General features: G+C 42.1%; 1 protein-coding gene across 1 annotated transcript; it reads right to left on the bottom strand.

The window, feature by feature from the left end:
• Positions 1-2,117: 2,117 nt before the first annotated feature.
• LOC139159370 (C-type lectin domain family 2 member D-like) lies at positions 2,118-14,340 on the bottom strand. The gene is made up of 5 exons (XM_070736689.1): positions 14,301-14,340; positions 13,836-13,928; positions 9,455-9,645; positions 6,198-6,301; positions 2,118-2,256 (listed from the first exon to the last, which is right to left on the bottom strand). The coding sequence occupies exons 1-5, from the start codon at positions 14,338-14,340 to the stop codon at positions 2,130-2,132; spliced, it is 555 nt and encodes a 184-aa protein (XP_070592790.1). The 3' UTR covers positions 2,118-2,129.
• Between the last annotated feature and the right edge of the window lie 1,736 nt (positions 14,341-16,076).

Raw genomic sequence — 16,076 nt, 5'->3', positions numbered from 1 at the left:
TGTGTACGTGAGGCATTCTTAATACGCCTGCATATGACTAACGGAAGTGTTGTTGGTCTAGACTGCCAAAGTATACAGTTGCGGTTATACTGTGAAATGAGGAAATCTTTGGTTCTATAGTGCTTCTATAGGTGATTTCCAGACAACAGTGCAAACGAAGCTGAGAAGCACTATTGCAATTTACAAAGGAAGCTAAGATTAAAAGTTTGCAGTTTCTTTCGCTATAATTTATGCTGTCAAAACATCAGAATAGAGGTTTTTTAGATCAATAGCATGTTCAAGCAGTACACCCTACACCATTTCAGACAAGTAAACACCCAACGCCATTAAATTCTCCTGTTTTTACTTGCAAAAAGGATTACAATATCTCCTATGCCTCCATCCCTTTATTTATACCTGAAGTGTGTGAGACTTTTTTTTTCTTATGTGGGAATGAGGCTCATATTCCAGCCTACAGTTTGGGGGAGGAGAGCGATTTGTGTCATTCGGCGCTTGACCTTTCGATATGCCCTGTCTTCCATGCAAGTGAGTCCATCAATGCAAATTAAATGGGGACTATCTTCTGGTTGTGAGAGTGATGTGACACTGATCCAAAATAGAAGTCCTTAGTAGGCCAGGAGAGTCGACAGGTGGGGCTTCTCTCCATCAACCCCAAAGAAATTACATTTGCTGAGGATGTTTGCAGAAAACCTTTTTGATATCTCCAGTGAAGTCAGTATCCCCATCAATGAAGTGCTCCAAAATCTCCTGGTAGTCAGCTGCATTGACCCTGGACTTAATGAAGCACAGTGGACCAACACCAGCAGATGACATGGCTCCCCAAATCAAGACAGACTGGAAACTTTTGCATCTCATTTGGAAAGCAAGGACGCAGACTATGGAGGAAGAATGAAGAGGCATACCCTGCAGGATGCTTGAAGTCCAGTGTGAAATTTCCACAGTCTGTGTTGATTTGGGGAGCCATGTCATCCACAGACAGGTTTTATGGGGATGCTGACTTCACTTTCCAGCAAGGCTTTGCACCTGCCCACACTGCAAAAAGCACCAAAATCTGCTTCAATGACCGTGGGATTACTGTGCTTGATTGGCCAGCAAACTCATCTGACCTGAACCCCATAAAGAATCTATGTGGCATTGCCAAGACAAAGATGAGATACATGAAACTGAACAATGCAAAAGAACTGAAGGCCACTATTGAAGCATCCTGGTCTTCCATAACACGCAGAAAGTGCCATAGGCTGATAGCGTCCATGCCACGCCGCATTGAGGCAGCAGTTGCTGCAAAAGGGACCCAAACCAAGTACTGAGTACATATGCATGCTTATACTTTTCAGAGGTCCGATATTGTTTTATGTACAGTCCTTGTTTTATTGATTGCATGTACTGTATTTTTCGGAGTATAAGATGCACCTTTTTCCTCCCTAAAAGAGGAACTGCTGAAAGTGCTGTGTGGTAGGCAGGAGAGAGGTGGTGCCTTATCCCTACCCTTCTGTCAAATTTTAAGGTAGGTGGCCTCTTTCAAACCAGTGGTCCTTTTTATCCAGAATGTAGATTTTACTATCTTTATTTTATTTATTTATTTATTTATTTATTTATTTATTTATTTATTTATTTATTTATTTATTTATTTATTTATTTATTTATTTATTTATTTATTTATTTATTTATTTATTTATTTATGTATTATAAATGTATTATATTCAACATTATGCATTTGCTATTCCAAAATTTCTTAGCCACTGGGCACGTCCACCACATATGGAAATATGTTCCTGCTTTTTCTTTGCACTTCCAACATTTCGGTGAAAGCCTTGGGTACATTTTAGCTAATCGGGCCGGCGGGAGATGCCACCTATAAAATATTTTATATAAATTTCTCTTGTGTGGTACTGAAAGTATTAGTTTGTATTTTGATGTCCATAATTTTCCCCACTCATCTGGGTTTATAAGCGTATTCAAAATTCTGGGCCCATGTGATCATGGTGCCCCTGACTTCTTCCTCTATCAGTTGTTGTTGCAAGAGATGTTTGTATATTTTGGAGATTAGCTTTTCGTCAGGTCTGGATTATTTGTTTTTTGAAATCACTGTTTATTTCTGTCTTCGTTGTACCTTGATTTGATGGCTCTTCTTATGTTCTTATGTTCTTACAACTTTCTGGCCGGCTGCAGAGAAAATGTTTCTCCATGGAACATAAGGTGCTATCAGCCCCTTTTCCATTTATATATGCACAGAAGCCTTCTCCTCTCACAAGAAACCTGCAAAAAGGACAAGGAGTTATTATTTTCTGTACAGTGACAACTGAGGGCAGAAATTAGCATTGCAGTAATCATCTTTTGAAGACGATTCCCAGATTTAGGGCATAGAGAACTTCAGCCAATATTGAACCTCTAGGGTGCACTGGATCAAATTGATTGGAATTACTTTTGTCTGACAAATGTGTCTGGAGGATACATGACTTGAGGGCAAATAAATACAGTGGTACCTCGACATACGAGTTTAATTCGTGCCAGAACCAACCTCGTATGTCGATCAATTCACATCTCGAACCAATGCATTTAGATTTGGCTTTTCGCCCGGAGATAACTGGAAAAAATGGAATTCTTGCGCCACCTAGTGGATGCTCAGCTCGTATCCTGAATTTAAGCTCGTGTGTAGAACAGAAATTTTGCTTACCTCTCCGCTCGTAACTTGGAATACTCGCATGTGGAGCAGCTCGTATCTAGAGGTATTACTGTAAACACATGCACACACACAAAGCAGAACACTATCATTTGGAGGCATATCTCATTCTTGGAAGGAGTTGGGTGGACTTCAACTCCCAGAATCTCCTAGCCAGCATGGTTCACTGGAGAATCTTTGAAGAGTTCTTAAAGTTGCTGTCTGGAAAATATTGCCTTATAGAAAGCCCATTTTGGGGAGGGGGGTCCTTTAATTTTATGACCATCTGGGCTGCTTCTCTCCATTTACAAAAATATCAAAATTGGCAGGAGTCATGGAATCCAATCCATTACCCTTCACTTAGAGACAAACAACCTGCTCTCTCACAAACAATTTGGTTTTAGAAAAAAAATATCCTGCAATCTGCAACTTCTTCACTGTAAAAACATATAGACTACACAACTCAATCAGGGCAAAGCAATAGACGCAATTTACCCAGATTTCTACAAAGCCTTTGACTCAGTGGTACATGACAAACTACTTCTAAAACTAAAATCTTATGGCATTTCTGGACCCCTGCACAAAAGGATAATTGTGTGACTGTCAAACAGACAGCTAGTCAAAATAGGAAATGCTTTATCAAACCCTGTACCCAGAGGTGGGCTGCTAAAGTGGAATGGTGACACAATTATGCTAGTGCACCTGTACAGATAGCAAAATTGCATGGGGAGATGTAGGTGCGCCCATTTTCCAGCATGATTTTTTGATTCTATGTGCAGATTTTGCTACCTGCACAGGTGCACTAGCATAATTGCGCTGGAGTCTGCTAGCACTCAGAGCCACAGGAACGAGCACACATCACCATTCCACCTTAGCAGCCCACCTCTGCCTATATCTGTTAACAGTGGTGTTCCCCAAGGCAGTGTTTTAGGACTAACTTTCCTTATTCTTTACATAAATGACATTTGTAATAATATAAAAAGCAACTGCGTCCTCTTCGCAGATGATGTAAAACTATTCCACAACACCGACAATACTACAACCCTTCAAAAAGACCTTGTCTATGAATCAGAATGGTCAAACAAATGGCAACTTCAAATCTCAATCAACAAATGCTAAGTCTTACACATTGGCAAAAATAATCAGAAAAATAAAATATAAACTAGATCAGTGGTTCTCAACCTGGGGGTCGGGACCCCTTTGGGGTCGAATGACGGTTTCACAGGGGTCGCCTAAGACTCTGGGAAAAGACAAATTTCCCATGGTGTGAGGAACTAAAGCTTCTATTCTGGCACCTTGAGACATATTTTTACAATCCGACCAATCAGTCAATGACAGTGGAGGGGAGTCCCTCCGACCTTCCTGCCAATCAGCTTCAAGCTCTGTGGGGAGAATTGGCACTAGACTTATGTTTGAGGGTCACCACAATATGAGGAACTGTATTCAGGGGTCACTGCATTAGAAAGGTTGAGAACCACTGAACTAGATGGACCTTGGAGTACTCATCTCTAATGATTTAAGTGTCAGAACCCACTGCAACAGCATTGCTCACAGTGGTTCACCTAATCCTGTGTAGCTTCTTCTCTGGTAATGATGGCACCCATGGACCAGCACCAATCAATATTGTTCAGTGATGTTATCATTACATCACCAGCAGGATGAACCGGTCTGAACCGGGAGGAACCCACTCAAGATATAAATGCTTGAATAGATAAACAATTCATGAAACCGCTGGGTGAGATCATCCAAGGGCATGGGGTGAGGAATCATTAGTATGCAGATGATACCCAGTTATATATCTCCACCCCATGTCCAGTCAGCGAAGGAGTGAAAGTGATGTGCCAGTGCCTGAAGGCTGTTGGGATCTGGATGGGTGTCAACAAGCTCAAACTCAACCCCAACAAGATGGAGTGGCTGTGGGTTTTGCCTCCCAAGGACAATCCCATCTGTCCGTCCATTATTGCCCCCCTCGGACAGGGTCCGCAACTTGGGCATCCTCCTTGATCCACAGCTGACATTAGAACATCATCTTTCAGCTGTGGCAAGGAGGGCGTTTGCACAGGTTCTCCTGGTGCACCAGTTGCAGCCCTATTTGGACCGGGAGTCACTGCTCACAGTCGCTCATGCCCTCATCACCTCAAGGTTCGATTACTGCAACGCTCTCTAAAAGGGGCTACATTTGAAGAATGTTCAAAAACTTCAGATCATGCAGAATGCGGCCGCGAGAGCTACTATGGGGTTACCTAGGTTCGCCCACGTCTCTCCAAAACTCCATGGTTTGCATTGGCTGCCGATCAGTTTCTGGTCACAATTCAAAGTGTTGGTAATGACCTATAAAGCCTATAAATCGGACCAGAATACCTTCGGGACCGTCTTCTGCCGCACGAATCCCAGTGGCCGATAAGGTCCCACAGAGTTGGCCTTCTCCGGGTCCCGTCGACTAAATAATGTCATTTGGCGGGCCCCAAGGGAAGAGCCTTCTCTGTGGTGGCCCCGGCCCTCTGGAATTAACTCCCCCCCCAGAGATCAGAACTGCCCCCACCCTCCTTGTCTTTTGTAAATTGCTTAAGACCCACCTGTATCGCCAGGCATGGGGGAATTGAGATATTTCTCCCAGGCTTATATATTTTTATGTATGGTATGCTTCTGTTGCATGATTTTTAAATGTTGGGTTTTTAGATACTTTCTTTTATATATTAGATTTGTTACATTGCACATTGCTATTATTATTGTTGTGAGGCGCCCCGAGTCTGCGGAGAGGGGCGGCATACAAATCTAATAAATTATTATTATTATTATTATTATTATTATTATTATTATTATTATTATTATTATTATTATATCAGTACAACACAGCAAACGAGATCACTATGCTGGATTTCGTATTTCATCACCAGTCGGGCGCTTCCCAAGCACCTAGGAGTGCGTGATGTAGCGGCGAATTATGTTTGCCGATCCCAGTAAAGCGGCCTTTTGCAATTGACAGATGGAGATTTTGTCAATTCCGATGGTTTTCAAATGTCCGCTGAGATCCTTTGGTACTGCGCCCAGCGTGCCAAGTACCACTGGGACCACTTTCACTGGCTTATGCCAGAGTCGTTGCAGCTCGATTTTCAGATCTTCGTATTTCACTAATTTCTCTAGATGCTTCTCCTCAATTCTGCTGTCTCCTGGGATTGCGATGTCGATTATCCATACTTTCTCTTTCTCCACAATCACAATGTCTGGTGTGTTATGCTTCAGAATTTGGTCAGTCTGAAGTCGGAAGTCCCACAGTAGTTTTGCTTGCTCATTTTCGACCACTTTTTCGGGCTTATGATCCCACCACTTCTTTGCCATTGGTAAATGGCAGTTCCGGCACAAGTTCCAGTGGATCATCTGTGCCACAACACCATGTCTATGCTTGTAGTCAGTCTGTGTGATCTTTTTGAAGCAGCTGAGTTTGTTATGATTATTATTATTATTATTGTTGTTGTTGTTGTTAATATTATTAATTCTATAAGTCCCATAAACAAACAAACAAATAAAACACACTTACTGATTTTTAAACTCTGTGCCATTGGACCACTTCCAGACCTCGTTAACCTCTCTTGACAGACCCATCCAATAATGAAATGTTTGGAAATGGCGTACCCAAAAATCCTAGGAGAAGAGAAATAAGATATAATAAAATCCTCATTTAATATTGGAGATAAAGGTTTCCGTTATTTCAGCCCGACTATTAAATGCCAAAATTAATCATTTTGTCAAATTATGTTATCAGTACAAGATCATAAAATTAAAACTACAGCCTCTCCCCGGTATTTGGCTGGCAAACTTCGTGCAAGGGAGCCTGGTGAAAAGAAAAATTGACAAAATTGACAAAATTGAACGGGTCCAAAGATGGGCTACAAGAATGGTAGAAGGTCTTAAGCATAAAACGTATCAGGAAAGACTTAATGAACTCAATCTGTATAGTCTGGAGGACAGAAGGAAAAGGGGGGACGTGATCGAAACATTTAAATATGTTAAGGGGTTAAACAAGATCCAGGAGGGAAGTGTTTTTAATAGGAAAGTGAACACAAGAACAAGGGGACACAATCTGAAGTTAGTTGGGGAAAGATCAAAAGCAACATGAGAAAATATTATTTTACTGAAAGAGTAGTAGATCCTTGGAACAAACTTCCAGCAGACGTGGTTGGTAAATCCACAGTAACTGAATTTAAACATGCCTGGGATAAACATATATCCATTGTAAGATAAAATACAGGAAATAGTATAAGGGCAGACTAGATGGACCATGAAGTCTTTTTCTGCCGTCAGTCTTCTATGTTTCTATGTTCCTAAGGGAAGCAGCCAGGCTGCCATTGCAACTGAGTCAGGGTGGGATGCATGGGACCACAAGAAATGTACCCTACCCAAGACTTTGAAATGAAATTCAATGAAATGAATAAAAGGTTTTTGACTTTGATTGAGCCTGATTGGCTAAGATGCATCTTCAGACCTGCAAGTGTGTTATTTAAAAGATCTGATCTTTGGCCACAGGAGGGAGTCAAAGATTACAAAACAGTTAGCCACGTTTGACTATTAAAATTCAGAAAAAACACAACAATCACAAAAGTGAGAGCCAATTAAGTTGGATGTCATGATAAGATTTTTTAAAAGGACCGCAATTATAATTTTTCTCTTTAGCAATAGCAATAGCACTTGCACTTATATACTCGGAGTCTTCGGAGAGGGACGGCATACAAATGCAATTAAATAAATAAATACTGCTTTTTAAATATATTTTTTAAGACTATTAAATTAAATTAGTTGGATTTAGGATGATAGATAGGTAGGTAGGTAGGTAGGTAGGTAGATAGATAGATAGATAGATAGATAGATAGATAGATAGATAGATAGATAGATAGATAGATAGATAGATAGATATTGTCTCATCTCAGTCAGAAGACAAAGGAAGCAAGCTCCTCGTTGATTGGCTGCTGCAGCTACCTCAATCACTGAAGTTGGGGCCCCAAGTCAAAGTCTTTTACTCAGAAGCTGGTGAAAATGTTTTCCTTAGATTACATATTCTTACAGCTTTGCCATCATCTAAATAAAAGACTGACTTCTTGCCTAGTGGATCATCCTCTTCTGGAGGGATTGGAGCTCTTCAAATGTAAATAATCCATGGGGAATGGGGTGGGAGGAGTAAGTGGAATCTGGCAGGATAGCAAACAAGCCCAGTCTGTGAAGACCTGGCAGGGCGGGTTGGTGGGGGGAACCAATTGTGGAGACCTCAGGGAAACATGAAGTATCTCAGTTGTCCTAAATGGCTCAGAGCCAGACTATTTATGGGACCGCTTCCATCCTCATGCCTCGCTGCGGCCAGTAAGGGCCCACAGAGTCGGCCTTCTCCAGTTCCTGTCCACCAAACAATGTCAGTTGGCAGGACCTTGGGGAAGAGCCTTCTCTGTGGTGGCTCAGACTCTATGGAATCAACTGGCTCCAGAAATCCACACTATCTCCTCCCTACCGGTCTTCCAGAAAGCTGTTAGGACCTGGCTTTTCCAGCAGGCCTGGAATTAGTACTCGATTGATTGTAATGTATGCATGTTTTTTTAATGATATTATCGTTTTTATTACATTGTTGATTTTTAATTGTTATATTTCTATTGGGTTTTTCTGTTTTACTATTGTTGTATTTATAACTGTTGTTAGCCGCTCTGAATCCGTTTTGGAATGAGTGGCAAATAAAATAAATGAATGAATGAATGAATGAATGAATGAATGAATGAATGAATGAATGAATGAATAAGCAAGCAAGCAAGCAAACAAACAAACAAACAAATAAATAAATAAACAAATAAACAAACAAATAAATAAATAAATAAGCCCTTCATGGCATCGGACCAGAATATCTCCAGGACCGCCTTCTGCCGCACGAATCCCAGCGACCGATTAGGTCCCACAGAGTTGGCCTTCTCTGGTCCCGTCGACTAAACAATGTCGTTTGGCGGGACCCAGGGACAGAGCCTTCTCTGTGTCGGCCCCGACTCTCTGGAACCAGCTCCCCCCGGAGATTTGAACTGCCCCCACCCTCCTTGCCTTTCACAAACTCCTTAAAACCTATCTCTGCTGTCAGGCATGGGGGAATTGAGACATCTCCCCCGGGCCTATACAGTTTATGCATGGTATGTTTGTTTGTGTGTATGTTTGCTTATAATAAAAGGTTTTTAGTGTTTTTTAAATTATTAGATTTGTTGTACATTGTTTTATTGTTGCTGTGAGCCGCCCCGAGTCTGCAGAGAGGGGCGGCATACAAATCTAATAAATAAATAAAAATAATAAATAAGTAAGTAAGTAAGAAAGAAAGAAAGTAAGTGAGTAAGTGAGTAAGTGAATGAATGAATGAATGAATGAATTAATTAATTAATTAATTAATAACTAAATAACTAAATAACTAAATAACTAAATAACTAACTAAATAAATGGAGGCCTTGGATGGCCTGCACTAGGCCACGCGTGCTCTTCTGGCACACAATGAGGTACCTCATGTGCATTTAATGACAAACGCATTGGGGAGGGTCTCAGGGAAGTCCTGAGCCCTACCATAAGTCCAATGTCATGGACACCATGGACACGCCCACCATGAATATGCCCCTCCTAGCCCTTTGAGGTCAAACACAACCCTGATGTGGCCTTCAATGAAATCAAGTTTGACATACTTGCTATAGATCATAGTAGTAAAAGTAATAGGATTGCTTTTTACTGTACATTTATGAATGCCAGGGCAACCTCTGCAATTCTTTATGATGTCCCCTTATTCCTTACCAATTCCTCCTGAGTATCAATCACAGCCAAGGAGGCATTCAATGAAGAACAGGTCGTTAAACTGAGAAACCAATTCATTTCTTCTTTTGATGTATAGAAACATTTTCCTCTGTATCCAATCCAGAAATCTGGGCAGACAACCCCTTGGCTTACAAGGCGAGGACAAAGCGGACAAGGTTCTGGTTTTTTAACTACAATTGAAAGAAAAACAATTAACTACAATACTGAAAAATAAGTCTGAATAGTTAATATGAAGCTACATCACTTAAACTGAAATTACAGGAGTTTTTTAAGCAAACCAAGTGAATTCACCTGTAAATGGAGGTAAAACTCATCTACCAGTTGCAACTGGCAATTGCATAGAAACATAGAAGACTGACGGCAGAAAAAAACCTCATGGTCCATCTAGTCTGCCCTTATACTATTTCCTGTGTTTTATCTTAGGATGGATATATGTTTATCCCAGGCATGTTTAAATTCAGTTACTGTGGATTTATCTACTACGTCTGCTGGAAGTTTGTTCCAAGGATCTACTATTCTTTCAGTGAAATAATATTTCCTCACGTTGCTTTTGATCTTTCCCCCAACTAACTTCAGACTGTGTCCCCTTCTTCTTGTGTTCACTTTCCTATTAAAAACACTTCCCTCCAGAACCTTATTTAACCCTTTAACATATTTAAATGTTTCGATCATGTCCCCCCTTTTCCTTCTGTTCTCCAGACTATACAGATTGAGTTCATTAAGTCTTTCCTGATACGTTTTATGCTTAAGACCTTCCACCATTCTTGTAGCCCGTCTTTGGACCCGTTCAATTTTGTCAATATCTTTTTGTAGGTGAGGTCTCCAGAACTGAACACAGTATTCCAAATGTGGTCTCACCAGCGCTCTATATAAGGGGATCACAATCTCCCTCTTCCTGCTTGTTATCGCTCTAGCTATGCAGCCAAGCATCCTACTTGCTTTTCCTACTGCCCGACCACATTGCTCACCCATTTTGAGACTGTCAGAAATCACTACCCCTAAATCCTTCTCTTCTGAAGTTTTTGCTAACACAGAACTGCCAATGCAATACGTACTCACATTTAGGATTCCTTTTCCCCAAGTGCATTATTTTACATTTGGAAACAATGTTGCATGGCTACAACATTGTTGCAAAGTGTGTGTGAGGGGTGTGTGTCACATGATCATGCTCAACTTAGGACAACAATTACGTAATTTGTCAGTTTCAGCTGCATTTGTTAAGCAAATCATGATCTGTTCTTAAGTGCAATCTTATTATGACCCGACTTGAGACTTCTGGCTCACTTCCCAACAATGTTGCTAATTAGAAGCTGGCTATGGAGGTCACAAACGGCAATCAGGTTGACTGTGGAGTGCTGTGCCAGTTGTGAATGTAGGCTAGGTGCCCAGCAACAAATTGCAATCAAATCACTGTGAGGCTGCTGTGATAGTCACAACCTCAGGGACTGGTCATAAGTCTCCATATTCAGGGTTGCCATAACTGGGAACAGCTGCCAAATAAGTGGTCACTAACTGAGCACTTCTGAAAACCAAACGTGTATATAACTTTATAAAGTAATTTTAGATTTTTATCCTGAATATGTAAATGCAAGTTCATTTTACATTTATCCGCATAGAGCAAATGTATGATAAAATGTATTATGTAGACCTAGCAGGTGTCGAGTGTGAAGTGTGGACCAGGGAGCTTGTTAAGTAAGTTGGGGAAAGTATCTGGCAGAGTTCTAATTAAAGCGGCATGAAAGATGCTAATGCAATCAATTTCAGAAGTTCATTGTGTGTTAGTACTCTGTATAAAGGGTTGGGTTGTAATATATGAACAAGTCAGCAATGTATGGTTGTATGGATTGATATAATATAGCTTTAAAATGAATGCCGTTATGATTGGCTGTAATGATGCAAGTGGCCATAAGAGGGAGCTAGAGATAGCCTTTGCTATTCTCTCTGTTGTTTCATTCTGATAGACTCTTTGACTCGATAGTGATCTCTGTGTTATTCTCTTTGAAATTCTTTTTTTATATAAAATATTTTTACTGATTTTTTTACAATATAGACTCACACAACATAAAACAAGTGTTTTGTGAATTGTGCCCACCACCTGACAAACATTCATACCTCACCACCAAATCGGGGGTGTTTTTCTTTGAGATTCTAATGTGTTTGTAAGCTATAATATCTTTGTTGAGTGTATTTGACAAAGAAATAATAATAATAATAATAACAACAACAACAACAGCAACAAACAACAGTAGTAGTAGTAGTAGTAGTAGTAGTAGTAGTAGTAGTAGTAGTAGTAATATAAAAACAGCGTCTTCTAGTCAATGTTCCCTCTAATTTTTTTTTGGTGTGGGTGGAAAAGTATAGTGTCTGAGCGACAGTCTCTTCGGGACTGGGCGGCATAGAAAAATAAATAAATAGAAAAATAAATAAATAAATAAGAAAAAAATTCCCCTTTTTTATTAAAAGAAATTAATAATAAAACAAAACCAAAATCTATTACTATTATTATCTTCTCTTTTTCCATCCCTGTCTCCTCCCCCCTTGTGTGTGTGTGTGTGTGTGTGTGAACTCTTGAACCATTTCCAATTAGAGGTGAGCTATTGGAAATGGTTCAAGAGTTCACACACACACACACACAAAAGGCTGGGGGTTTTTTTCTCTGTTATTTTTTGGGTGCTTTTTACCATATGCTTTAAATCAAGAGTCATTTCTCTCTCTTTCTCTCTCCCCCTCTTTCTCTCTCTCTCTCTCTCTTTCTCTCTATTGCTTTCTTTCTCTCTCACTCTTTCTTTCTTTCTTTCTTTCTATCTCTCTTGCTTTCTTTCTTTCTCTTCTCTCTCTTGCTATCTCTCCCCCCCTTTCTCTCTCTCTCTTAGCAGCGGCATTGGGCAGTAGCTGTGGGGCGGCGGCAGGGTGATCAGCTGTGAGGCGGAGCTCCGGAACTGAGGCACCGACAGCGAGGGGGCTGGGAGAGCGCTTTCTCCCAGCCCCCTCGCCATCGATGCCTCAGTTCTGGAGCTCCGCCTCACAGTTGATCACCCTGCCCTTCGGGAACACCTGCCCTGCCTCTACTGCAGCCCCCTTGCTGGAAGTCTGGGATGAAAGCGCTCCCAGCAAAGGGGCTGCGAGAGGGGCGGGGCGGGCATTCCCGAAGCCCGCGGAGAAAGCACTCTCTCGCAGCCCCCTGGCTGGCAGTGCTTTCGTCTCGCAGCCGCCACCGCCGCCGTGGGAAAAGTCATGCGCCAAGGCAGGAGGTGGAGGAGGAGGAGAGGGGGCGGATCGGGCGAGCGGGGAGCAGGCCGAGAAGCCATGGGCGCGAGGAGGCCGGAGGCATGGTGGGGAGGCAGGGACGGCCGCGGCTCCCTTTCCTTTTACTGCCGGCGCCTCCCCCCCCCCGCGGGCTGGCAGGTGGATAGGGAGCGTGCACCCATGGAAAAGGGCGCGCGCGTGGGTATTTGGGGGTACGCGCCTGCTCACGGGCGCAGCTTACGGGGAACGGTGCTTCTAGTTCAAACCCCTGATTAGGCAGGAAACTCTACACTACTTCAGACAGATGGTTATCCAACATCTGCTTAAAAACGTCCAGCATTGGAGTATTCACAACTTCTGGAGGCAAGCTGTCCCACTGATTAATTGTTCTCACTGTCAGGACATTTCTCCTTAGTTCTAAGTTGCTTCTCTCCTTGTTCAGCTTCCACCCATTGCTTCTTGTTCTACCCTCAGGTCCTTTGAAGAATAACTTGACTCCTTCTTTCTGGCAACCCCTGAGATACTGGAAGACTGCTATCGTGTCCCCCCGGTCCTTCTTTTCATTAAACTAGCCATGCCCAGTTCCTGCAACTATTCGTCATATGTTTTAGCCTCAGGTCCCCTAATCATCTTTGTTGCTCTTCTCTGCACATTTTCTAGAGTCTTAATATCCTTTTTGCATGAAGAGCCGGGGTGGCGCAGCAGGTAGAGTGCTGTACTGCAGGCCACTGAAGCTGACTTGTAGATCTGAAGGTCAGCAGTTCAAATCTCATCACCGGCTCAAGGTTGACTCAGCCTTCCATCCTTCCGAGGTGGGTAAAATGAGGACCCAGATTGTGGGGGCAATAGCCTAGCTCTGTTAAAAAGTGCTATTGCTAACATGTTGTAAGCCGCCCTGAGTCTAAGGAGAAGGGCGGCATAAAAATCAAATAAATAAATTAATAAATAAATAAATCGTGGTGACCAAAACTGAATGCAGTATTCCAGGTGTGGCCTTAGCAAGACCTTATCAAGTGGTATTAACACTTGGCCCAGACCTTCTCCCTCTGCCTTAGAAAAGAGACAAGGGCAAACTACTTCCAAAATCTTGAAATAGGAATCCCTCATTACTTACCAGCCAATATAATTATAATAATGATCAAAACTATGATCACAACAGTTGCTGGTATAATGAATTTCTTTTTTGTAACGCGCTTAGATACGAGAACTGCAAAACAGAAAACAGGAAAATATCAAGGTTTCATTGCCATTCCTTAGGGTTGTAGTCACACAATATCACACTACATCAGCCAGACAGGAAGGTAGAAGAGGAAGAGAATCAGCCACTACTAATGGCAGTATTTGGCCTTTATGACAAGATGCTGTACATTTACTCCAAATGATTGGTTATTCATTTGTAGGACGTTTTTGTGTATCTTAGAAATGCCTTCTTCCAGCTTTCTATGCTCCAGCTGGCATATAAAACTATCAGGCAGTGGAATTAGGAGAGGAATCCCAAAACATCCAGAGAGCTTTTGTATTGGAGAAGGGAGGTGTGTTTGCACTTGTTGACTGTTCATGATTGTGGTTTGACTCACACCTGCTGATCCCACCACAGATAAACCCTGAACATCTTTCATCTCCGCTTCCCCCCACAAGGAACCACAGAAGAAGGCAGTCAAGGTGCTTCCCAGGAGCTCTGGTGTCTTTTTTTAATGTGGCCGTCAGGTTTTTTCCCCCCACAGAACAAATCAAGTGGATCTGGAGTGGCCAAGACCTTACATTTTCTTTCAACATCTTTCAATGCAATTTGGGTCTTAAGTCTTAAGTGGGAGGAAAAGGATGTTAGGAATGAAAGGTATCTGATCTCACCATAATTCCTTGCAGGCATTGGATTCGACGGCTCAGAACATCCAGAATCTCTTTTTGGCGCTAAAGGAAGGAAACACAGCCACACCCAATACAAGCAGATATAGTCCAGTTTTCTTATTAGGCAGATACTGCACCTAATATTCAATTCAATTCAATTTATTATATTTGTATGCCGCCCCTCTCCAAAGACTCGGGGCGGCTCACAACAGTAATAAAAACAATATAACAATGGAACAAATCTAATAATAAAATATATTAAAAAACTCAACAATTTAAAAACCATACAGCATATGCACATCAAACATGAAATATAATAAGCCTGGGGGAGATATCTTAGTTCCCCCATGCCTGGTGATATAGCTGGGTCTTAAGTAACTTGCAAAAGACAAGGAGGATGGGGTTCGTTCTAATCTCCGGGGGAAGTTGATTCCAGAGGGCCGGGGCCGCCACAGAGAAGGCTCTTCCCCTGGGCCCCACCAAACGACATTGTTTGATTGACGGGACCCGGAGAAGGCCAACTCTGTGGAACCTTATTGGCCGCTGGGATTCATGCGGTAGAAGACGGTTCCAGAAGTATTCTGGTCCAATGCCATGTAGGGCTTTAAAGGTCATACTAGGGCTCCCTGATCTGGATTTTTCCTCCCTAAGTGCCAAAGTCAGTGGCAGAGTTTCTGTCCTTTTTTTAAAAAAAGTAAAAAATAAATTTTATTTAAATACATGTATGTAGACAACACATAGAACAAAACAAAAACATTTAAAAAGAAAATTGGACGAATGTGTAGCAAATCCATATAACGGTTCTAACTGTATGGCAGAGTTTCTGTCTTGAATGTGACATGGGAAATTCTACAAAGATGCAATGTTGGTTTTGAGTGAGGTTTTAGGAACGAAGGAAAGGGGACATTGTAAGTCATCTAGTCCAACCCCCTTCTCAAGCAGGAGTCCCTACACCTTGAGGGTGAATCTATGGCAAGTATGCCACAGATGGCACGGGAAGCCATATTGGAGGACACGCGAGGTGTTGCCCTGTGTCAGCTCCAGTGTGCATGTACGCAGTAGCCAGCTGATTTTTGGCCTTGGGGAAGGACTTTTTGCCCTCCACAGCCTTGAGGGAAGCTTCCCTGAACCCTCTAGAGTGCAAAAAACAGCACAATGGGCAAACCGGAAGTCCGTTTTTCTGAACATCCGGTTTGTTCTTTTGGCCATTTTGTCACTGTCCCAGGCTTCAGTGAGGCCTAGGTGCATGCGCAGCAATGGGGGGGGGATTGTGTGTATGCAGGTGGGGGAGGGAATGAGAGTGAGCACATGCGTGTGTTCCAGCACAAGCACACACACCCTTTTGGCACATGAACCAAAAAGGGTTTGCCATCACTGTTTATACCCCAGCCCATTCAAGCTTAGAAAGCATTCCCGGAAGGTGTCTGTTTTTACCGTCATTCTCTGCTTGATTTGGATTCCATGGCTCAGAACATCCAGAACCTCCAGAATCTGCTTCTGCCCCTAA

This window comes from Erythrolamprus reginae, chromosome 2, assembly GCF_031021105.1.
Source record: "Erythrolamprus reginae isolate rEryReg1 chromosome 2, rEryReg1.hap1, whole genome shotgun sequence".
In the NCBI taxonomy this organism is placed as follows: Eukaryota; Metazoa; Chordata; class Lepidosauria; order Squamata; family Dipsadidae; genus Erythrolamprus; species Erythrolamprus reginae.
The sequence above is the reverse complement of the archived record's forward strand: the minus strand, read 5'-3'. Positions and strand labels throughout refer to the sequence as shown.